We start from the raw sequence: 23,673 nt of genomic DNA, 5'->3' as shown, positions 1-23,673 counted from the left end.
CCAGGCCTCAACACTTAAGCAACCATAATTTATAATTACCCCCCCCCCCCCCCCCAGTAACTTTAGGCTGAACCTAAAAGCTTTTGTTTTCACCCAAAGCCCCAAATCTTCCTTTATACAATAACTTGACTGATGCAACTTTTAGCTTTTGTTTGAAATTAAGTAACTGATAAGGTAAGAAAGTCAAAACAGTTAGATCCACAATTCAACAAAAACCAACAGATCACCAATTTTTGTGTTTTTCCATTTTTCTATATTTTTGAAAATGTATTGTCAAAGGTGAACATTGAAATTAATTTAATGCTGTTTTTTAAAATTAAGGACAAAGAAACAAAAATATAAAAATATCTTTATTGTGTCAAAAAGTAAAAAAAAAACTAAAAACAGTTAAACCAATAATTTAATAAATTTAAAACTTAGTGCATTTTATAAACAAGAACAAGTATTTGCAACAGACACTTAAAAAGGAAGATCTGCTCTCATTTCTCCACAATTCCGTGGAAGCCATTGAGCGATCCAGTTTGAGTCACTTTGTTCGGCATAAATGCCAAGAGAAATTTCCAAAAAAGCTGTGATTTCATGCCTTAAAAGATTAAAAACACTGGCTTAAAAGGTTATAATTGACAGAATAAAGTGAAAAACAGAATATACATGCTTTGGATACTGCATATCTTTAAAATAATTTACAAAAACCATATTGAAATGAAAGATTAATAAGTTGTATGTAACTAACTGGCTCTTACAACATCATAATAGTTTGTATTTACATCACCAGCTTCAATTTTGATGCTTCATCTTTTTTCTTTTTAGCAAATGCACAGAGCACATGTGTACACACAACGTCCCCATCTCACTGCAGCTCCTCATCGCTGTCGTCCACTTGCTGGATGATGAGGTCTGCCCCAGAGTCCTCTGCAAGTTCATCTTCATCGTTCATCATCCAGCTTCTCTTGCTGTCTCCCTCCTCCTCCCCATCCACGCCTAGTAACAGGGCCGGCTCCTCCTTGGACTCCCCTAGACTTTCCAGGGGGATGTCGTCACAGCCCACTTCCTGGATGCAGGCCGTGCACATGCGGTAGCGTCGGGTTCCTTCACACACCACGTGCCCGGTCTCCTCCGTCACCTGACACTTACACTTCCTGCATACCAGCTTCCTGGCTTGGTGAATCTGTAAAAAAAAGCCAGAAATGTATTGAGATTTGGTGTATAAACTTGTTATTGTTTTTCTGCGCATAATATTGATTGTGGGTAGACTTGCCGTCTCAAAGTGGTTGCGCAGATGCTCCAGACGGGTGAAGCGCTTGTTGCAGGCCTGGCATGGGTAAGGCCTCTCGCCGGTGTGGCAGCGCAGGTGACGCTTCAGGTCTGCCTTCCGCTTCACCGTGTGTGTACAAAAGGGGCATTTAAAGCGCATAACTGGATTCGAATCTGAAAAGAAATCAATAAAAATCTCAAATATTAGGAATTTCTTTTGTTTTTTAAATTTTTATTTTATTTAAAGGCATTTCCCAACAAACCTTTGTTATAATGCCCGACAACACCCACGATTTGTGGCAGTGAGGCGTAAAGCTCGTCTATATTTTCAACTTTTAGTGTCCTTGGCTCCTGAAGGTCCTGGTCTTCCTGTTGGCTGGAACGGGTGCTGATGGACGGTCTCCGTTTAGCCGCCGCTCTTCCACGCCGGCGCTCCGATCCGGGTAATGTGTACAGAGGGTCCTGAGGGTCCTGCAGGTCATCTGCCTCTGCATTAATCTCAGGACTGTTGGGGCTGGTCTTCAAGGCTGAGGCAGAAACCTCCCTTTCCGGGTCTTTAAAGGAAGACTGGGACCTGGAGTTGTCGCGGGTCCAGAGTGCTGGTGGCGGGCTGACAGAACCGGGTCCCGGCTGTGGCTGTTCTGCAGACTCTTCACCTGCTCCGCTGGCAAAACTACAGGTTTCAGACAAGCTGAGGCCCCGGTCGCTGTCTTCTTCTTTAACACTGATGTCCAAGGAGGATTTGATGAAGTTCTTGCAGTAGTTGATGACAGTGTTCATCTGTAAGTAGCTTGCTGCGGACATGACCTCGATGACATTGTGACTGGAGAGGTCCAGCTGACCCGAGTAGATGAAGTCCAGGATAATGGTGAAGGTTTCTGGGCTGAAGGCGTCAAAAGTGGCATTGACGGTCTCGAGGGAACTGTCGGAACTCTGGGACAGCAGCATGCGGAAGTAGCCGCTGCTGGCAAACAGAATGTTGCGGTGGGCCAGGAAGAGCTGCCCCTCCACCAGCACGCTGCAGTCACAGAACAGCTCTTGACGGCGCTGCTGGTTGAGCTGCTTCAGTAGGTTGCTTTGGTGAGCCACTGTGATGTCAGCCGTGTTGAACCACCTCTGAGGTTGCCTGCAGGACACAACACCACAGCGTTCGCACAGCTCACTACTTTTCTAAATTCATGTCTAGATCTGGTGAGACAGAAAAAATAAATCAGCGGCAGCTTGCTTCTGTAATTCTGGGTCAGAGCAGTGATCCATGCACTGTTTATTTTATTAATTCCCCTGCTGCAGCACACCTGATTCCAACCACAGGGACTAAAATCATCAGGATTTACAGAAAAAGACGTTCGACAAAACATGCAGGACAAGAGGACTGGATCTGGATTGGAAGGTCTGGGCACTGCAAGACAGAAACCCCAGGGGGGTATTCCAGGAAGCATGTTTAAAGTACCCTGAGTTTAAGCCTGAACTCTGGCTGAGATCCGCCTGAACTTGCTTACTCTTGGTATGTCGGGTCCAAAAGACCGGATATGAGTTGGTGTAATTACGCTCGACTTGGTAAGCCTGGGTTAATGCACGTGCACGGCATGTACATAAAGACATTCTCAATGGATCGCCGATTTCCAGAGTCACCATGGAAACGCGTGGTGAAAAAAAGAGAGCGCTACACTTTAGTGAGACGGAGTTGGACATTTTAATGACGGCGTCTGAAGAGTTTCTGCACGTAGAAAAAGAACAGACAAATTAAACGCACGAGTTTCTGATCTTATTTCCATTTTACTTGTGATGCATATATATATATATATATATATATATATATATATATATATATATATATATATATATATATATATATATATATATATATATATATATTAAACTTATCCAATTTTGCCAACTTAAATGAATTACTTCTATTGGTAACAAGTAATTGAGATAAATTTATTTAACCTAATTTCCTACGTCTATAAAACTCAATAATTGTTTATACAACTCAAATTTACATATTTATCTAACTAAATGTCATATTACTCCAATTCAATTAATATTTTTCCCATCTTAATTAATTATAATTCTTGAACTCTCAGATGTTTAAGTTTGAGCCGGCAGATATTCTCATTTGTATAAAAATAAAAAGATCGAAACAATATGCACAAAATGAGTACATTCATTTAGAAACTTTCAATCATTGTCATTACAGCAGTTGGCAGTAGGGGTGCTATTTAAACTCATCATCCTCTCCCTCCCTCTCACTCAAGGAGCAGAGAGTTAAGCATAGCAGGACAAAATAACTCATCAAAACACGGCAAAACACTGTAAAACAGCTAAACATCTAAACACATTTGGTCAAAAGCCACACTTAAACCCAAATCTGTCCAGACAGGCAAAGGGAATGGTATCCCACAATCCCTTGCGGTGCCGATCTAACAGCAGCACCAAAGTTACACCTACTTAAATAAATTAATTTGAATGAAAGGAAAATAACTGTCTGAAAACTAAGTGTTATTTTAAAGCTAACTTAACAAAAAAAATTTTTTTTATCTTAACTAAAGCAAAGTTAGATCAAAGTAAAAAGTTTATTTTTCCTACATCCATATGTGGTCTTATCACCATCTCACGGTGGAAAAAGTATTATCTGAGCTTCTTGATCCACTAAATCATCTTCAAATGGACACGTCATGCTGCTTCACCTCTCTGAAAACAAACCAACCTTCACCTAAACCTGCTCCAGACCAGGGGCCTCATTTATAAACGTTGCGTACGCCACTCTCTACTCAATAATTGATATTTATAAAAAGCAAACTTGACGGGAAAATGTGCGGTCCTTCACGCAAGCTCTGACCCAGGCGTACGCACAAAAACGGGTGAAATGAGAAACGGCGACACCGTCGGCAGATGGAAGAAACACGTGAAAGTGAAAATGACAACACTGCTTCTCAGAAATTACATGACGACTTCACAAAGCAAGTCTTACAATTAACAACCTACACGAACACCCGTTTGATCGTTCAGCAGTGAAACAAACAAAAAAAATCAAACGAAAATTACAACAGAAATTCAAATGAACACTTATTTGCAAAAAGAAAAGTGAAATATGTTCTGCAATATTGGCATGTTGTGCAATTCATCCTCATAAACAATATAGTTAACAGAACGAAATAATGTACAAAACTGATATTCCCGTCAGTGTGTCCGTCTGGCGGAGCAGATAGTTGCGGGCGTGCGGACGGACGGACAGACGTACTAATTGTCCACTGGGGAAAGTTGCTTTCATAGTAAAACCTTCTTCATCAGTTACGGAATTATGGTATTCATGCATATGCCTTTAGTTTGTTTTATTTTTGATGAAACAATGTATGGCGTATGTCTCAACCATTCAGAAAGCAACAAGAAATTACATTTGCGCTGATCAATTTCCCATTTCCACGTCGATTATTACCGACATCTGTAGCTTGTCAGATGTAATAAATGGATGGAAATAAAATGCCCCATCACAATGCGTAATGACGCACAATGGCTGATCTTGCGCTCTTAGAAGATGTGGCAAATTGAAGAATTCAGAGTGAACGCATCTTTAGACAGCAAGAAGACTAGCTGGCAAACGAGGACGAGTGGCTTATGAGCCGGTTCCGACTTCCTCGAGCCGTCCTCTTGGACCTCTGCGGGCTTTTGGGCCCGGCGTTACAGAAGAGCACTCGGAGGAACCACGCGTGTCACCTGGTGCATCTGGCGCTCCGGTGCCCCCCCCCCCCCCGGTGGCAGAGACACTCTGGCGATGCAGCGCTAGACGTTTTTTATGCCTCGACTTTGATGTCCGACCATTCCTTCTTTATTTCGGCCACGGTCCGAGGTTGTGAGGCTACAGCATTTGGCGTCTGCCACCGTTTGCCACTCAAGTGCCTTTTTGGCATTAGTAATGCCCACACTGTGCCCTCCAAACAACATTTCCTCCTCTTTTCCACTTCACCAACGATAACTTCTACTTCACATTGAGTGAAGTTACGTTTTTTTTCATTTCCTCTCTGTGTTTGCCATGATTTCGCAATCCATGAATATTCATTTGTGGGCGTTTCGCGGACTATTTATGGGCAACTATGGGCGTGTCATGAAGCCGCAAAAGCTGCGCTGCATTTAGAATTGATTGTGATTTATTAAGGGAAAGATGCGTAGGATGTGCGTGCGCACGGTTTTATAAATCTGAATATTTCTGTGCGTACGCACGTCCTATGTTTCATCTGTACGCCACTTCTGACGCAAATCCTACGCAAAGTTTTATAAATGAGGCCCCAGGTTATGTTATGAGCATGAGTTGCCATGGCAACTTGACATACCCTGAAACATACCTCCATTTCTGGAACAGATTATCAACTTCCTTAGCCTCAAACTTACCGTGGGAGCTAGCATAACCTGCTTTCTGGAATACCCCCCAGGACTGCATATTCAGACTACGCCATGTTTGCAAATATATCATTTGTGGCCACAAATTAGTATTTTGTACACACAAATAAGCCTTTTGTGGTCACAAATTAGCATTTTGTGGATACAAATTAGTAATTTATGAGCATTTTGTAGTCACAACTTAGTATTTTAAAAGGCACGGGGGAAATGTACAGAGCTCTAAATGAAACAAAATTTTTACTCATTTAAAAAATTGTAACCATGAATTAGTATTTTGTGTAGACAAATGACCATTTTATTATTTTTTTACATTTTAGTACAAACAAATGAGTATTTCAGTATCTTCAAGTTCCAATACTAACTTGTGCCCAAAAAATACAAATTCATTGCCTCAAAATTCTAACTTGTGCGCACAAAATGCTAATTTGTGGGCCAAAAAAAATGCTACTTTGTGTGTAGAAAATACTAATTTATGGCCAAAAATTAATATTAGCAAATAAAATAGTATTTTAGCATCTTCAAGTTACATTACTAATTTGTGGCCACAAAATACAAATATTTGGCCACAAAATGCTAATTTCCCCCTTAAAACTCTTATTTGTCCCCATGAAATACTATTCTGTAGCCACTAAATGCTAATTTGTGCAAAAAAAAACTAAAAATACATGTGAGGGAACCATTTATTTATTTTTGTAATGTCATTTCCAAGGCTCCGTTATTTCGTGGCCACAAATGAATATTTAACTATAATTTTGTAGGAAAAACTAGTGGCCAAAAATTAGTGTGCACAAATTTGTGTACACTAATTGGCATAATGTGTGCACAAATGTGTATTTATTGCACAGAAATTTGTATTTTAAAGCCATATTTTGTTAGCATTTTGTGCACACATGTATTTTTCCCACAGAATGTTGTTTTTGTAGGCCACAAATTAGTAGAAGGAACTGATCCTCAAATTTGTGCACAAAATATAAATTTGCGGGTTCAGGGCTCCATAGAAATGTCAGTAATTAAGTAGCTATTAAAAAACAAGCATAAGATGTCCTAAAGTTCTACTCTGGCAGCATCTTTGTGCAGTGGATCATGTTGAAGGAAGACCGGCCCACCGTTCTGCGCTCTGATTGGCTGGGTGATCCATCAATCAGGAAATGCTTTATAATGGATTACACCCGACTCTATCAGGAAGGGCGGGTAACAAACCCTTTATTTAACCCTGTTGGTTAAATGAATGATGAATCAAATATACTGTACAGTTATAAATAAAGATTTCTGCAGCTAATAGAAGCCATTAAAAAAAACAACGAAAGGCATACTAATAATTTGCCTAAAGCTCATATTTGAAAGACAGACTACTTTATAAAAACCCAGCAAGTCATTTTTCCTGTCTGGACTGACTTGATGGATTTAAATGCGTCCTTCATTATCGCGATACGCCTCGAAAAGCTCCGCAGCGCCCGATAACCCTCGGCGAAACACCCGCCTGAAACACTCCGGTACTTCAAATCACACTCAGAACCGAGTCTCGTGTGTTAATCGAGCAATTTCCCCTTCGTTCGGCCGCGCGCGACCTCCAAACGGACACGAGAACGCTGCAGTCCTACGAGAGGAAAGCGGGTAGCGGCGATCCGGAGCAGCCCCGTCTGTCCTGGAGCGACGCCCACTTCAGGCTCCAGCCAGCACACAATGGAAAAAAAAGAAAAAAGAAAAGACACCGACCTCCTCCAGCGGCGAAGCACGCCGCGAGCTCAGATAAACATGTCCACACCACGAATCAGTTTGATGAAACAAACGCCCGTTTCCATCCGCGAGAGGCGCCCCCACTCCTCTCCGGAGGTCCGGAGCACAGCGAGCAGCTTTCGCCTGCTGCCCGGAGCGAGCGACGCCTTCGCAGGCGCGAGGTGTCGGCAAGGACCCGCTGACGCCCTGATATATATACCCCGTCAGAAAAGCATCGATACTCACTGGTGACTGGATTCACCCGCCGCCCGGCACACTCTACTTGCCCCTGCATCTACCTCTATATCCATTTTTTTTATTTAAATGATTATTTGTGCCTTTTCTGACCCTCCCCCTCCGCTTTTTATTTCTCCCCGTCCAGGGTCCACAGCCAGGCACTTCCTGCTCAGCCCTAAAGACCGAAACCCGGTCAGAGAGACTGGAGCTCCGTGCTGACGTGGGTGTTTATTAACAGGGTGCCCGAGGGTTCAGGGAGCCATTTAAAGCCCCAGTGCCTTTTTACAGGAACAGCACGTACCTCAGCCTAAAAACGACCATACCCACTCGAGATCACGCAGGAATTCATGCTCACCTTACCATGATTTCCTCCAGTATCCTCTTATTACAACATATTTCTTTCTCCATCCGTATGAAAAAAAAAAAACCCCACAAAAAATAAAAAAATACAGCACCAATAATCTTAAAGAATATGTCCTTAGGGGTTTTTCCAATTAATACATTTCAAAAGAAAGCACAATTTTACTGTTAGAAAATTATTTTATTCATCATTTTTATGGCTTCCATAATTATAAAGTTAAGAAAAGAATCCCTGCTGTTCAGAAACAACCAAATAAAGACAAAAAATCTGTTGAATAGATTTTAGTTACAAATTCCAAAAATAATAGAAAGAAATTCAAATTTGAGGCCTTATGTTGCATTTATGACATGACAAAAAAATAGTATCTGCTTTGGTGGATTAACACAAAATAATCAATAACACCCCCCAGCATTCATCAAGAGCTGGTGCTCTTGGAAAATCCAGTGGGGTTCATGGACTGCCAGCGCCACAGATCTGCACCTGAATGCAAATGAGGAAGAAAAAATAAAGATGGCACAGATTATTGAAAAATGATCGCAGCTAATTGAATGTATTTTCTGCAGATTATCAGACTGCACGGTGTGATGGAGCCATTGACTGTATATGAGAACTGGACTGAGGTACCCATCCCTGCTTGGGTTCTAAACAGGAAGTACCTGCTGACTCCAAGAAGCCATAGACTTCTATAGTAAAATAAAGTAGCTATTACTCAGTCATTATATCTGGCAGAATAACCATTTTTGCCCTAAAACCTTTTTTTAACATGTTCTTGCTAATCCTATTTTTTCTGTAGTTATTTAAGTTTTAAACTGGGCAATCAGATGACTCAGAGGTCTCAGATTGAACGTTTGATTGACAGATTCTCCCGAGCCCACTTTCAAGTGGTAGGGGTGTGGCCTCTCAACAAGCTTTCTCCTGATTGGCCAGAATGGTTTGCCATAGAAATGATCACTCAGATCGACTCGGACCATCACTGCTTACTGATGTTATCTGGCTCCAACGTGCCAGTGTCCGTGTCACGAAAAATTGAATCAACCTTTTTTCACTGGAGCCAGAAGTAAGTCACTTTCTATGAGTGACGTCACACTCCGTCCAGTTTTAATTTAGAGTCAATAAGTGGAGCTTACACATCCTCTCCATGTCAAATTCAGCCTTCCATCCCAGCTCCTCCTCAGCTAGCTTAGGGTCAGCATAGCAGGATGCTACGTCTCCTCCTCTACGGGGGGCGATCTTGTATGGGATCTTTACAGAAGAAACAGTGTTTGCAACATGACTCAGCCATAGAAATCTTTAAAGCCCATAAAATTATTTTACAAAGTAGATTTAATACGGTGAAGTATTGAAGCAAAACAACTTTTGTGTAACTCACCTCTTTGCCAGATGCCTTCTCCATCCCTTTAACTACCTGAAGAACAGAGTAGCCTTTTCCAGTTCCCAAATTGTAAACCTAAACAGAGCAATGCAAATATTCCAGAGCATCAGTGTCATTTCTTTTTTTCAAAAATGGTTGGAAAGTATCTTTTTAAGCACCTTGCACCCGCAGTTTTCCTTCAACTTCTTTAAAGCTGCTATGTGACCCTTTGACAGATCAACTACATGGATGTAATCTCTCACTCCTGAAAACAAAAAGTGTTAGCATCCTTCAAAATAAAAGACAGCTGAATGAAAGGCTTCCACAGTACCTGTGCCATCGACCGTGTCATAGTCATTTCCGAACACGCTCAGGCACTGTCTCCTCCCAACAGCAACCTAACAACACAGAAAACGCATTTAACAAATGACTGCTTTATGCGTTGTGTAGTTGTCTGGATGTTGTTGTGTGTTTGGTAGTGATTGCTGGTACCTGGGCAACATATGGCAGCAGGTTGTTGGGGATACCCTGAGGATCCTCTCCAATCAGACCAGAGGAATGAGCTCCGATGGGGTTGAAATAACGGAGCAGCACAGCATTCCAGTCCTACTCACATGGATTTAATGATGAGCACGTAAGGAGAAAAGGTTGTGCATCTTTGAATCTGTGGTTAGCACCTTCTCTGCTTTGCATTGATCCTTTATAATTTCCTCGATGAAGAACTTGGTTTTGCCGTAAGGGTTGGTGCAGCCTCCGGCGGGGTGCTGCTCATCTATGGGGAGGTGCTTGGGGTCTCCGTATACTGTGGCTGAGCTGCTGAAGACCAAGTTGCGCACGTTGTTAGCCTGCATGACCTGAGACACGTGGAGATGTACAGAAACATGGAACATACAGTCAGCAGGACGATAATAAGCATTTTCAGACCAGAAAAGTCCAATGGACTTGGAATTAGTCCAAAAATGTAGACTTTAGTTTGGTTTGGTCTCCTTTAACACTGCACTCATGATTACAAACTACCTCTCTTTACCATAACTGCTCCTTTGGTGGCAGTATTGGCCAAAATGAGGATTGGTAAGTGAAAAAAAGTTTGTTTTTGTCATTTCCTGAGACATTTTCCAATGTGTTTTAAAAAATTTGAACTGCAGGCTACTTTTTTAAATTCACACACCAATCTTTTGGCACTTTTTCGCATTACTTTGCTTCTTTGGTCTGATGGTCGCCCACTTAAGTTAGCGCTGTTGTGAACTGCACCAGAGTTCACGATTATGACCCACGTTTTCAAACTCACCGTGGTTTGCATGCTTGGTCTGCACCAAAGCGCAGATAGGCTTTAATAACTTCCAAAACAAAAGGTGACGACTCATCCAAACCAACTCTGGTACGTACTAGCGCTGGGTATCACCGATGATTCCCAGAATCGATTCAATTTGATTCACCAGAGCCGGGATGGATTTGATTCATGTTCCACTCGATATGATTTTGAATTACACCAAAAATAATCTATATATGTTTTGAAGATGTTCATATGAATCTGATACAGTTCACATATTGTAAAATTGTAAAAAGGAGAAGCTCCAACAAAACTGCACAGATCATTATTTTCTGCCTCTCCTGGAGGTCGTTTCAGTTTGGCCACTAGGTGGAGCTCACGCTTTACACTTTATTCCATAATTGAGCAAAAAATTGTCCTTTAGAGCAGTGGTCTCCAACTTTTTTCAAGCCGTAGACCAGTTTAATGTCAGACGATATTTTCTTGGACTGGTCTGAACGGGGCCCAAGTTGCAGTTTCAAATTTTTTAGCTTCCGGTTGCTGAAAACCCAATTTTTCAATGTTTAAATTCTACTACAAGAAATTTAGTTTAAAAAAATCTGAAAATAAATTTTTTGTGTGCAGATGACGAGGATTCAATGAAGGAAAATTATTGATTTGTAAAAGTTGTTTCTGATTTGTAAAAGTTCAATAAAAGCAACATTTTTTTTCATAGTATCTCATAACACTGAGAACTAAATACGACTCAGATCATCTTTCAGGGCAAAAAGATTTTTGATATTTTGTTTTTACATAAATCCTGATTCGTTGTGTATTTATTTTTAATAGGAACATTTTCTGTGCTGACATTTCTTAGCTTCCTGTAGGAACTTTATTTGATCAAATCTTTACTCACTGTAAAATGTCTGCAGCTGGTTTAAACTTAGACTTTGTGAGGAAGACGTCAAAGTGGATGCTAACAACTAGAAATTTCCTGGTTTAGCCGATAAACAGCAGCTTTATATTTCTTTAAAATCGAAGACCCTCATTCACATTCCTCACTGGCTCTTTTTTTTCCCCCCCAAAAAAACTTTCCAAATAGGTGTTATTGTTTGTTTTTTCCTTAGATTTTAGCTTTGGGCTACTAACTTGGCAGTCAGAGCAGCTGCTTAACAATTTATGTAAATCATTTTCTGGAGGCAAATATCCCTGGGGTCAGATTGACCCCAAGGGTAAATTGTGTTAGTAATATCTGAGGATAATACAAGGGTTAAAGTCACATGATGCGTCAAGAAAGATGAATAAATACACACCAAATTTTTATTTTAGGAAATTAAAATTTATGCTCTTGCGGGCCACATAAAATGACATGGAGGGCTACATTTGGCCCCCGGGCCTTGAGTTTGACACATGTGCATTATCCGTTAGAATCAAGCTAAGGGACTTTGGCTTTACTGCTGTTTTGCGTTGGGTCACCGGAAAAGAAAAGGCATAAAAGATCGATCCCTACTTTTATGGATCGATAACATTTACCAAGCCTCGATTGATTACTTGATTTTATCAGCCCACCCCTACTATGAACACACACAAAAAAAACCCGTAAATGTGCAATTAGAAGCAGCACAAACCAATAGATGTTATTTTTAAAAAAGTGCTGTTTTGAGAAAACATGGGAGCTCACAGCTATTTCACTAACGGACGAGTAGCAACATAAAGCAGATGGACTTTTCTTCTCTGCTCATTTTTTTCCCTTTTGGTCAAAGTTTGTTTCAGGCAATAATGTCTCAGCTGGTATAACTAATGTGACACTAGGTTGATGCTCCTTTATCCAAAGTGCAGTGAGAAACCAAACCCAAATAAAAATGCAAGATTATTTTATGGCAACCTAAAATAATCTGGTTGCCTTAAAAATGAAAAGACTAATTTAAGCAAACAGAAGTGCACTTACTGTACATATACAAACAGACTCATTCCAAATGTTGAGTCAGCAATAAAGGAGTGGTTTGGTGCAAAGAGTGACTTAGAAAGCAGTTTAAAAACTACAGAACACTCCTATCTGAATGCATGACAAAAGCTCAGGTGGAAACTGACCTCTATCAAGTTCATGGCAGCAGTGAGGTTGACTTTGTAGTAGCGTAACGGCTGCTCCACTGACTCCCCAACAGCCTTCAGGCCGGCAAAATGCATCACAGCGGCGAAAGTATGCTGCAGCACAGGCATGAGGTTACAGATGAGTAAAAAGTAAACGTCACATACACCATGGATGTTTAATTTTCATGAAAAACTACAAAATAAAACCAACTCTGTGAATTTTTATTTGCTAGGAGGGGTCCTTCTTTTAAGGAAATAATATCTAGAGAGGATTTTAAGTAAGCATTTAAATAATACTGATGTTGTGTAAAAATAATTTTACTTTTTTGAAAAGGCTTTCCAGGCCGGGCCGGTCCAGGAGATCCAGCTGATGAAACTCAATGGTGGTGTTCAGCAGCTTCTCTATCCTCCGTATGCTCTCTGCCACGGTCCCCTCTCCTTCACCAGCAGGATGAAAACACAACATTAGTGTGTCTGAGTCCCAACGATGCTTACATGAGGACAGAAAAGAAACCCACCTTGTACTGCATTACTGAAATTATCAACAACAACTGGGTGGTATCCTGCTTCGATAAGCTCCAGCACACAGTGACTCCCGATGTATCCTGCTCCCCCAGTGACAAGAATCTTCTCTCCCATTTTTGGGGCCTGTCAAAAGGATGCATTATGAAAAAGAATCCATAAATAGCTGATATTTGTTCTCCCAGGTGTGTGACTCCGCCCCTGTCGGAACCTCATTCTTCTTTAAGCTTTGTAAGCTCCTGACTCACCTGTTTTATTCTCATGGCAACAGGTTCAAGCCTGTCTGACCACATCAACAATTATATTTTGTTTAAATAAAACGCTACAAACATTTTTAATTTAATTTGTCAATTACATTTTTGTGTTTATATTCTTAATTTATCATAAAAAAGACTGTTTTCCTGGGTATCCAAAGTCAGAAAAACACGATTTTAAAACCTTAAATTAACTCGTGTTTTTCATAAATAACTACAAAAAATAACGTCACAGATTTTTGTTACAAAAATCTTATTTTTACGGAACTTTTTCTGCAACTCTGTCAGTTTCAGTTAAGCAAAACCCCAGTACACACGACAAGAACTAGGAGTTAGGCTTTTACGAACGTAAAATAGTCCCACTTCTTACAGTATAAAACAGACTGAAAAAATACTTACTTTTTCCTCCTATTTGTTTTCTTTAGAGTATTTTGATGAATGTGTTCAGCAGCAGCAGAGTTGGGGGTTTGTGTAGTTCATTCAGAGTAGACTTCGGTATAAACATATTTCACTTCCGTGTAACGTGGAGAAGAGTTAAGAGGTGTGAATCAGTGCGCGACGTTCCCGTGCGTAAACCTTCAAAATAAAAGCAAGATTCACTTCAATGTAAAATTAAATATTTATATTCTCACGAATTAGCTAAAACTATATGTTAGGTATATCCAATCTTAGATACATGCAGTTAAAATCAAATTGTAATCGTTTTGTGGACTAATAGGGAAAACGGACCGTTTTATTTTTGAAGAACTAACCGGATTTTAATTGTACTGTTTAATTTGAACTTTAATTTGCTCGCAACGTGAGTGCGTCACAAACGTTGACGCAAACCGTAGTATAATTAAACCCCGCCTTTACCGACTCACACAAGGAAGTGTTTGTTGTGAATATCCTGCCCTGTGTTCCATGTCAAATGTCATTGAAAAAGTGCCACGTCATCAAAGCAGAGAGCTTGTGCACATTGCAGTGAGAGTTGAGGATTCAGAACAGAAGCTCCCATTTGTCTTTGTTAATTCATAAATATATGCATAAATAAATATAATGTTTTATGTTTGTGGTGTCTCACAATCTTTTAGTTCTTATTTAAAAGGTGAATCAAATTGTGCCACACAGTGACGCAGGAGGCAAACCCAGTCAGACACTACACCCTTTAATTAAAGCCTTATTATGAAATAATAAGGCTATGAAATGTTATGAAATATTATAAGAAACATTTAATCCTTGTGACAAATTGAATGCAAAAAATAATGTATATATTTAGAGTATTTAATTATAAAGCTTTCACAAAAAGAGCTATTAATGAAAACACATAAGGAAGGGTCTTTGAGCTTTTTTTCCAATGGACATTCACTAAAAGAATTTTATTTTTATGTTTAAAACAAACCAAGAATGCTGTAAAAGTAGTTTGGCATAAAAATTGTACCTCAGACTTTCATTTGACAATTGTGATGTAAATTCTAAAGTTATTTAGGTTCAAAGACTGAATGGTGGGGTGGTGGTTAGCACTCTTGTCTTACAAAGAAAAGGTCCTGGTTCAAATTCCAGCTGCAACCTGGAGTTTTGTGGCCCAGCGATTGTAGTTTGTACGTAACAACTACAATCTTGTCTGCTCCTGATTCACCACGATTTGAATAAAGTAATACAGTGCAGACCAAATGTTTGGACACACCTTCTCATTCAAAGAGTTTTCTTTATTTTCATGACTATGAAAATTGTACGTTCACACTAAAGGCATCAAAACTGTGAATTAACACATGTGGAATTATATACATAGCAAAAAGGTGTGAAACAACTGAAAATATGTCATATTGTAGATTCTTCGTAGTAGCCACCTTTTGCTTTCATTACTGCTTTGCACATATTCTCTTGAATGTTCTAGCAGCAGACACATCTCTACAACAACTGTCAAAAGGAGACTGTGTGAATCAGGCCTTCTTGGTAGAATATCTGCTAGGAAATCACTGCTAAAGAAAGACAACAAGCAGAATCACTGTGTCTTTGTACGACGCAGAAAAAGTGAGCGGATGGACTCTACATGCCTGGTTCCCACCGTGAAGCATGGGGCAGGAGGTGTGATGGTGTGGGGGTGCTTTGCTGGTGACATTGTTGGGGATTTATTCCAAATTGAAGGCATACTGAACCAGCATGGCTACCACAGCATCGGCAGCGGCATGCTATTCCATCCGGTTTGCGTTTAGTTGGACCATCATTTATTTTTCAACAGGACAATGACCCCAACCACACCTCCAGGCTGTGGAAGGGCTATTTGACCAAGAAGGAGAGTGATGGGGTGGAGAGTCATGGAGAGTGAAAATGTTCGTGCACATGGGCATGCTGTGAGCGACAGGTCGTAGTGAACACTTGTACAACACATAAGAGTAAAGTGAGAGTGAAGTAGGTGAGACACAGGAATGTCGTACATCATTTTTCTTTCTTCAACCCCCCAAACCCATGTGTCAAATTGTGCAACGCGCCGTTAGTGTTCTCCATAAGTGCACGCTCCTTGAGTGCAGTCTGCTGTTAGATTTTAGGAATTAGCCAGAGTGCTCACCTTAAAATGCAGCCGCTCCTGTCTGTGACCCTCCACGGGCCCAGACAACCCAAAAACATCTCACTATACGAAAAGAAAAAGATCACTTGATCACCGTGTTCCTCCCAATGATGCATTTTTGCTCAACAAAACCCTCATGGTGAAAAAATGAGAGGATTTTCCAATAAAAACAGAGGATTTAATGTTAAATCTGTTTTTATTGAAATCAGAACAAATGAAACATAGAATTTTCCTGTAAGTAATATCTGTAAAACTCTTGATGCCCACAGTAATCAACGTAATAAAAGTAACAATAATGTTTTACATTAGATAAATAAGGCAAAATATGTTCACTCCAAAGGAGCTTTGATACATTAGTATCTTTAAGTTTGAAATTAAATTATATAACATATTTCAAGCTAATTACTTTTTTTCTGTAATAGATAAGCCAACAGGAGTTACCAACAAATATGCAAAAAACAACTAAAATAATATTTATGAATATAGAGTTTTTGTATTATTCACAAAAAGGGTTTGCATTTTCACATTTTTGCTTTTTATATTTTAAATTTATGTTAATTTTTATGCATAAATATCTTAACTAAACTCTCAACTTCCAGCACTTGTTCCTATCGTTACCTAATTACATCAGATAATTCTTGAGTGGATTTTTTTTTTTAAACCTTCAGATATTTTTTTCTTGGGCTTTGAGAGCTACTCATCTACTTGTGGATCATGGCTGGTGAAGCTGTGATTTAGGGGTCAGGAGATATTTATAAAAAATTTGCACAACTTGACCTTTTTTTTTCTAATAAAGCTAATTAAGGACTGAAAGTAATATGAGCGTTTCTTTTAATGTTTTTAACATGAGACAGTTAGGCTTTAACATGAGACATTTGGTTGTATTCTGAACTCTTGTCTTTGTCTTATTCCATACAATAGCTTGAGTTTTAAAATGTTAAACATGCAAAAACTTGAAATCTATTTCCTTGAATGCAGAAATTTTACACAATTCTTCTAAATCAACTAGTAAAGTATAAGATGTTAAAAAAACGTGCATTAAATCTGAAGTTTTTTTTCTTTTCTTTTTCTAAATTAATTAATTTTATTTGGTGGTGATCTCAATTATAACCTTTCTGGTGTCTTTCACCTCCCTGCACGTTTAACTGTGTATGTAATGTAAATACTCTAGATATTTTCTCTGTTATTGCCTTCTTTTTGTGACATAATGTTATTGCGTGTGTTCTAAATAAATAAATAAATAGGGTTAGATGTTCCAAAAAAGGTCAGACAGATGAGACATTATCCAGGAGAGGTGAACACAAACTTTTTAATTCTATCTGAATTTAAAGAAATAAAAATAAAGGGGGAAATAAATGTTGGAATTAATTATAAAACAGCATTTAATCTGGAAGATAAAACTATGATAAAATTGTATTTAGATTTAAGAATAAAAAGCACAGAGAGGACTGAGAATCTTCAATATCATTGAGTTGATGTATGGAGGAAGAGGAATGATGATATGGGTGGCTTCAGGGCTTGATGCTTAAATTTACTGCACTGATCAGCTGATGAGTGGAAAAAATTACACAGAAAAAGGATGTTGGTTAATTGGTGAAAAAATGGCAGTAAAAAATGTTTGTGCATTTTTAAAATTCTTATAAATCAATTGAACAGTCACTAACAGTGGAAGATTGTAATAAATGGGTTAAAGCTAATTAAAAAATAATAATTTTATTGGTCAGATTTAATTCCGGGATGAGCTTTAACATCTTTATTGTTTTCTCAAAAACAGTTATCTATTTTATCACCAAAATTGCATGTTTTTTTTCCGTTGACTAACAATAAAAGCAATTTAAGAAAAGTGTTTACACATTAAAAAACTTATGAATACATTAAAATAAGTAACTAATTACGCTTTTAAAATTCACCCAAGGCCAGAATGGTTGAACATTTATCAGGGAAATTGATCACCCGGCATGATTGATAAAAATGACTTTTCTGTCCATAGACAGAAGTCACCCTGAGATAAAGCCTCCATCATTTCCTGCTGCTGCCACCACTCCACCCAGAAAAGACGGAGTACATTACATTTGTTCTCTGAAAGGAAAAGAGAGGGAAGAATTGATGAATAGACTGAGAGAGGGTGTGACCGTCCGCAGGGTCTCCGTCTGATTCTCTTCATCTCTCTCCACCTGAGTGCCAGATAATCCCCCCTCATCCCTCAGACTCCCAGCTGGACGCAGTGGCCCCTTCTGAATGGCAGCTGCATTAGCACAGAGGAACTTTCCCCCAATGTCTTTTAGTGAAAGCTGATTGGAGATTACAGGCCTGCTGCTGCAAAAACACAGCCCTCCATCTCATCTCGGATCACAATTTTCTCCTTTAACTCTCCTTCCTCTCATCATTTCTTTATCTTCCTAATCCCAGCTCCGCTCCTTCCCAGTGTCATCAACTTTTGCTCGAATTTACGCCCCCATTCTTCTCCGCCTTGACAGATGACTGACGAGATAGATGAAGATGGGTGTAAGGAAGAGGGGGAGAAAAAAAAAGAATGCTTCCCCTTCTGAGTGGAGACAGGATGATGTCATGGGGGCATTTGTCCTCCTGGTGTGGAGGCTTCCCTTCCTCTGCTAATTACCTTGTACAAACTCGAATCTGATACGGCGGATATGAGGCCCAAACACAATTATTGCGGGCTAACAAAGAGATATTGAGATTCAGGGAATGAGGAAGAAACCACAAGTGAGATAGAAGGGCGTGCACGTGCACGCTCATGCACACACACTCACTGAAGACAACCACTTGTCCTTCCCTTCCATTCCCTCAGATAGGCTAATGTTATTACTGGGGTAATTATCCTCATTAGTGCTGGCAGCTGTAGAGAGCCCATTGCTTTCTGTTCAAACTCCACCCCAAGCCTCTCTGTCTTCACAATCCCTTTGTTTTCCCTGGATCTCATTTACAGATTCTTTCATCTCTATCCTAAAAAAAAACACCTTAAAATTCTAATAAAACATTTTCTAACCAATAAGACTCTCATGAGGGTTAGCACGGGTTACAATAAAAACTCATCTTCAAGACAAAGTGTGACTCAAAATTTGTAGTCCTTATGAAATACAAATATCTGTCAATGTCAACAATTTCTCCCACAGATGCAATATTAAAAATGGCCACAGGGTGACACTGTTTAGTCGATTAAAAACAAAACCTCTGCGCCCTTTCCAGAAAATTAGCTGTCACCATCCTTGTTCCTGGCAAATAATGACACTCTAACTGGGAAAGCTAGAAAAATGGGCAATAATTGTGTAAAGATTTTAACCAGTTAATCTTGTTGTTTATGTGAAAGCTCGGTGGAAATGAATTCCATTTTGCATTTGAACTCCTCCTTTTTTATGTAGAAATGATGAGCCGGATAGCAGAGGCAGACAGCTTTATGCACAGCATCCCTCCCTCTCTGGGAGATTGCCTTCTTGTTTTTATTGCTTCAGCGGACAGTAGGCAACCTGTATAACCACTAAGCCCCGCGTCTGAGGCTAAATATCATGCATAGCCTGTTTTTATTGGCTGATCTGGCCTGTTGTGCCCTTCATCCATCGCAGGAAGCCATTGTTAAAGAGCTGGCTGTTAATGCTGCTGACCAGATGGGCTCTTTCTCCCCGCAGGTCCGGCTGAGGGTGTTTACCAGGCACTGAGCTGTGGATAACAGGTGAGACCACTGCTGGCTCCTCGGCCAATCAGAACGCAGCAGATGTCTGGGCTCTGCCTGTAAACCTTTACTTGGCATTTGGGGCCTCGCGGAAGTGGGTTTGATAATAACAATGAATCACAGTGAATCACACTTTATTTTCTTTAACAGGGGCTTTATGGAAAACGGACGCCTCTCTCCACATTCCCATGAGAACGTAAACAATGCAGATTCAGAAGCCTCTGGTAAATAATCGTCCTCTCTGATCGAGAAAAAGACCACGCTGTCAATAGATGTTCATTTCTCAAACTTTCAACCTTTCCGTGAACTGGCAAAATGTTTCCAGCATTAGCTGCACAAACAGCCAACATTCCTTTCCCTTTCAAATTCAGGCCATCCTGAATTACTGCAATTTGGTATCATGGCAACAGTAAAGGTAAGGCCAGCCGGGGATTGTTGAGGAAAGGTCTTTTAAAGCTTCAAATCAATCTGTCTTAATGGATGACCTGTGTCTAGCATGCATGTATGGATTAGTTTGGCTGAAGCACCTGTCCCTGCTCTGTCAACAGCAGATCAGGTTACCGGCCACATGTCCACCTGGCCGACACCACTTCCTGTGATTGACAGAACAAGCGCTGTTTGTTTACCGCTGGGAAATGTGGAATTATGAGCTCATTCGGAACAATAAACGCATCATTTCCAAATACTTTGGGGAACAAGGTGTTCGCTTCAGGTTGTTTTGATCTGAAGTGTGGCACATAGCAGCAAGTTTAGAAGCTTCTGCGTGTGGATCCTCTGCCCCATGACCCTCTAAAAGGATAAGCGAGCATTGCTAATGGATGGTTAGATGGATGCTATAGAGTAAACAGCAGATAACCCCCCCTCATTATATAAAAATGCTGTGAAGCACAGTGCATTTCCCAACTCGGCCGGTCTCAGGTTCATTATGGAGTTAAGCTGCCAGATCGGGTTGATGGAGCGAAGCTGCGGCCGAGCTTAACATCCTTCCAAGGAAAATCTGACCCAGAGCTGGAAAAAAATCTAGAAGGTTCATCAAGAAGTGGGTAAAAAACTGTAGAACTCTGATTCTAAATAATTTAAATTTGAAATTATTATTAAAAAAAGGCCCAGTTGGAAAGTTTTTATTGTGAATCTAAGCCAAATTCTCTTTAATTCCTCAGAATTGTTTTTTTCCCCCGATACAAGTTCAAAATTGAATGCAAATTAATAAATTGTATTAAATATAAGACAGAGATGTTAAAAATGTAATACAAAATAACAATAAATGAGTTTAAATCACTTTTTAATAAATAACCCAAATCAAGCAATTTTGACCAAAAGATTGGCAAAAAAGATAAATATTTGTGATAAATAAAAACCACTCTGATGTCTTGTTGACAAACATATTTCAAGTGAACATTACTTACACTCTGGAAGCATTTTCCAAAAACAGGTTATTTTACCTGAATCGAAGTTTTGTCTATTAAAGGGATTTTATTCAGAATTGTTGCTGTTTTCTTGGTGAATTTGTTTTATTCTCAAAAAATGTAGAGAACCCTTCTGATTGAATCGCTCTGTTGATGACGAGTCCCACACTGATGAAACAACCAGACAGAAAGCGTTGGCACAAAGCTGGGAGGGTGATAGATGGGTTAAGTGATAGACTCACGTGGTTGTTTGCAGGCTTTGTTCCCGATTTCTGACACTTTCTATCTTGTGATCAATACAACCCCCACATTGCTTCCATACAAACGCGGTGCCCCCCCACCAGCTGCCTGTGACCCATCATCATAGCCCTGCCTCTGCTTGCCATGTGCTGGGAGTCAAAGGGGTTCCCCTCCTATCGCTCATCAGAAAGGAACCCCACCATCTTCTGCACCGTGCCCTAAATCACAATCAATGGCTTGGCAGACAGAGATGGATTGGGACGCTCACGACCCTCTACCTTCCAGGGACCCGCCTCCCCCCCCCCGGCCCTCCAAAGAGCTGCCGTCACTGACAAATAATCGCTGTGATTTTTGGAAGAATGTGCAGGTCAAGTCTGCTGCCCCTGAAAGGAAGTTATCACAAATCCGTGGATGGACATTCCTTTCTCTTTAGGAACAACGGTCACAATGTCCAACAGCATGTCTGACAGACGCCACAGAAAGCTCCGCTTACTGCTAAAAAAATGATTATGTCTAATCGCTCTGAAGGGGGGCTCGTTGGTAGCAGAGGAAATGTTCAGGTGGCAGGTGGTTGAGGTGAACTCGGCCACTGTGCTGTTTATTGAGGAAATTGACTAGAAAAAAAGCACAAAATAACAATGTTTAGAAAAAGTTTAACTGGAAACATCCAAACAAATGCACACTTTTTTATTATTTGACCTGTTTTAACCCTTGTGCTATCCTAGGCACTTTACCATTGGGAGTTGGGTCATCTAGACCCACTAGACAGTGCGCTGAACCTTTTTTTTTCAATGATTTGTGAACCTCATTGGTGTCCATGGATTAAATGAAATCTTTCCACCTTTTCCACCTTTGTCATGGTAGGAAGAACACGTCAATGTAAGGGTGGGGTCATCTAAGATAGCACAAGGGTTAAAGTAGGATTTTAAGTGTTTACCTAAACAGAATTTTGGTTAGCATAAGCTTTAGAAACTGTCAATGTGTCTCTATTTACATTCCACCACTGATTTTAATGGTGAGTGAGGACTTTTCATTGTTGGATTCTGCCATTTGTTAAAAATGGATCACAAACTCTGTCCTAAGTTAAATACACTTCTGAAACAAAAGGTTAAATGTGAGTTTGGAGCAGATTAAACTACATGTTTTTGTCTTTTTTGGCTAAAGTCAAACTAGGGATGTAAAAGATACGTATAAAAGAAATACTGAAAGTAACAGCAGTGTCAGTTCAAATACACAGATATGACCAAAATTATGTTAGTAAAAAGGTATAAATTGATCAGAAAGTAATTTTTTTGGCAAACTTTATTGGTTTTCTCTTCCTGTTTCGTCTCTACTGTCTTTGCCTTTTATGTACATGTGATGCAAACAAAAAGATGTCCAAACACAAGCTCGCTTCTAGACCAAGTTGGGTCAATTTTAATTTGCTGAAGGTGAACCAAGGTGAAGCATGTGTGTTGTATTAAATTTATGATTTTTTTTTCCACAGCACTTCAAAGTTAAGCTGAATAAATAAAAAATATAATTGTTTTTAACCATAAAGAGCAAAACAGCCTAAAAAGTTCAAAATGTCACAATTTTATGCTTGAAGCTGGCAAAGATGTTAAAGACATTTAGTTTTTGCTGATTAAAAAAAAGGTTTCTGTGTTAAAATAAGTTTTCATTTATCATTTTAAATGGCAAAATAAAAAAAGTTTAGATTTTATCTTTAGGTAAAAGAAACACACCACTGATGAAAAAACCCTTCTGATCTACTGTTTTCATGATAAAGTTTTGTAAGTTTTTTTCAGTAAATGCATTAAGAAAAGGTGGAATTTGCCACCTGTAGGGTGCAAACAGAGTAGAATCCCATTTTCTTTACATTCTACACTCTTTATGGGTCCATTTTTTAGCATGAAAATTCTAACAATATTTAGAATAGCTATTTAAGTTTATATTTGCTGTTTTCATGGATTGGTATTTGGCACCACACACTTATAAGTCATCAAATACTGTATTAACAGTTGTTGATTAAAATGTAAAACCATGACTGTACAGTTTCTATAAAATCCAGGAAACACAAGTGTGTAACTTCACAGTAAATCTTTAAAAACTCTCCCACAAATGTTTCCATCAGGACTTAAAGGGAGAAGCTACAACAGTGATCATGTGAAGGCCTTTTTTTTTTAGCAGATTTCCTCTGTTCATTGGTGCACTTTGGGAGAGATGCTGGTCCACTCTGTCTGTGTCCTCTCCCTCAACAGCATCTTGACATTGTGCCACACATTATTATGTGCGTTTGGAGATTTGCTGCCCAGTGCTGCCTGATTTACTCTGCAAGCGGCTGAGTGATTGCATCACTCATGCGAGCGCTGAAAACAA

The 23,673-nt window shown here is 39.6% G+C and overlaps 2 protein-coding genes across 3 annotated transcripts; both read right to left on the bottom strand.

Moving 5' to 3' along the window:
* Positions 1-337: 337 nt before the first annotated feature.
* Positions 338-7,812, bottom strand: zbtb8a (zinc finger and BTB domain containing 8A). Of its 2 annotated transcripts, none has more exons than XM_004082380.4 (4): positions 7,615-7,812; positions 1,518-2,380; positions 1,259-1,428; positions 338-1,168 (listed from the first exon to the last, which is right to left on the bottom strand). In XM_004082380.4, exons 1-4 carry the CDS (start codon positions 7,677-7,679, stop codon positions 851-853), a joined length of 1,416 nt encoding a protein of 471 aa, XP_004082428.1. In that variant the 5' UTR covers positions 7,680-7,812; the 3' UTR covers positions 338-850. The 2 variants fall into 2 exon arrangements, with proteins under 2 accessions (XP_004082428.1, XP_011488822.1); XM_011490520.3 differs by lacking the exon at positions 7,615-7,812 and adding an exon at positions 7,369-7,599.
* A 313-nt stretch (positions 7,813-8,125) lies between these two features.
* gale (UDP-galactose-4-epimerase) lies at positions 8,126-13,973 on the bottom strand. Its single transcript, XM_004082379.3, has 11 exons — positions 13,833-13,973; positions 13,176-13,305; positions 12,980-13,095; positions 12,658-12,771; positions 9,995-10,171; positions 9,810-9,923; positions 9,649-9,715; positions 9,497-9,582; positions 9,336-9,413; positions 9,094-9,208; positions 8,126-8,446 (listed from the first exon to the last, which is right to left on the bottom strand). Exons 2-11 carry the CDS (start codon positions 13,294-13,296, stop codon positions 8,382-8,384), a joined length of 1,053 nt encoding a protein of 350 aa, XP_004082427.1. The 5' UTR covers positions 13,297-13,305; positions 13,833-13,973; the 3' UTR covers positions 8,126-8,381.
* Positions 13,974-23,673: the final 9,700 nt, after the last annotated feature.

Source organism: Oryzias latipes, chromosome 22 (assembly GCF_002234675.1).
Source record: "Oryzias latipes chromosome 22, ASM223467v1".
Taxonomy (NCBI): domain Eukaryota; kingdom Metazoa; phylum Chordata; class Actinopteri; order Beloniformes; family Adrianichthyidae; genus Oryzias; species Oryzias latipes.
This window is presented reverse-complemented; position numbering and strand designations above follow the sequence as displayed.

Coding starts and splice junctions, on each gene's coding strand:
- gale (XM_004082379.3), bottom strand. CDS start 13,296: ATGGGAGAGAAGATTCTTGTCACTGGGGGAGCAGGATACATCGGGAGT. Junction 13,096..13,175: donor TTTCAGTAATGCAGTACAAG/GTGGGTTTCTTT, acceptor CTGCTGGTGAAG/GAGAGGGGACCGTGGCAGAG. Junction 9,414..9,496: donor AGGAAAACTGCGGGTGCAAG/GTGCTTAAAAAG, acceptor TGCTCTGTTTAG/GTTTACAATTTGGGAACTGG.
- zbtb8a (XM_004082380.4), bottom strand. CDS start 7,679: ATGGATATAGAGGTAGATGCAGGGGCAAGTAGAGTGTGCCGGGCGGCG. Junction 2,381..7,614: donor GCGGGTGAATCCAGTCACCA/GTGAGTATCGAT, acceptor TGTGTCCTGCAG/GCAACCTCAGAGGTGGTTCA. Junction 1,169..1,258: donor TGCGCAACCACTTTGAGACG/GCAAGTCTACCC, acceptor TTTTTTTTACAG/ATTCACCAAGCCAGGAAGCT.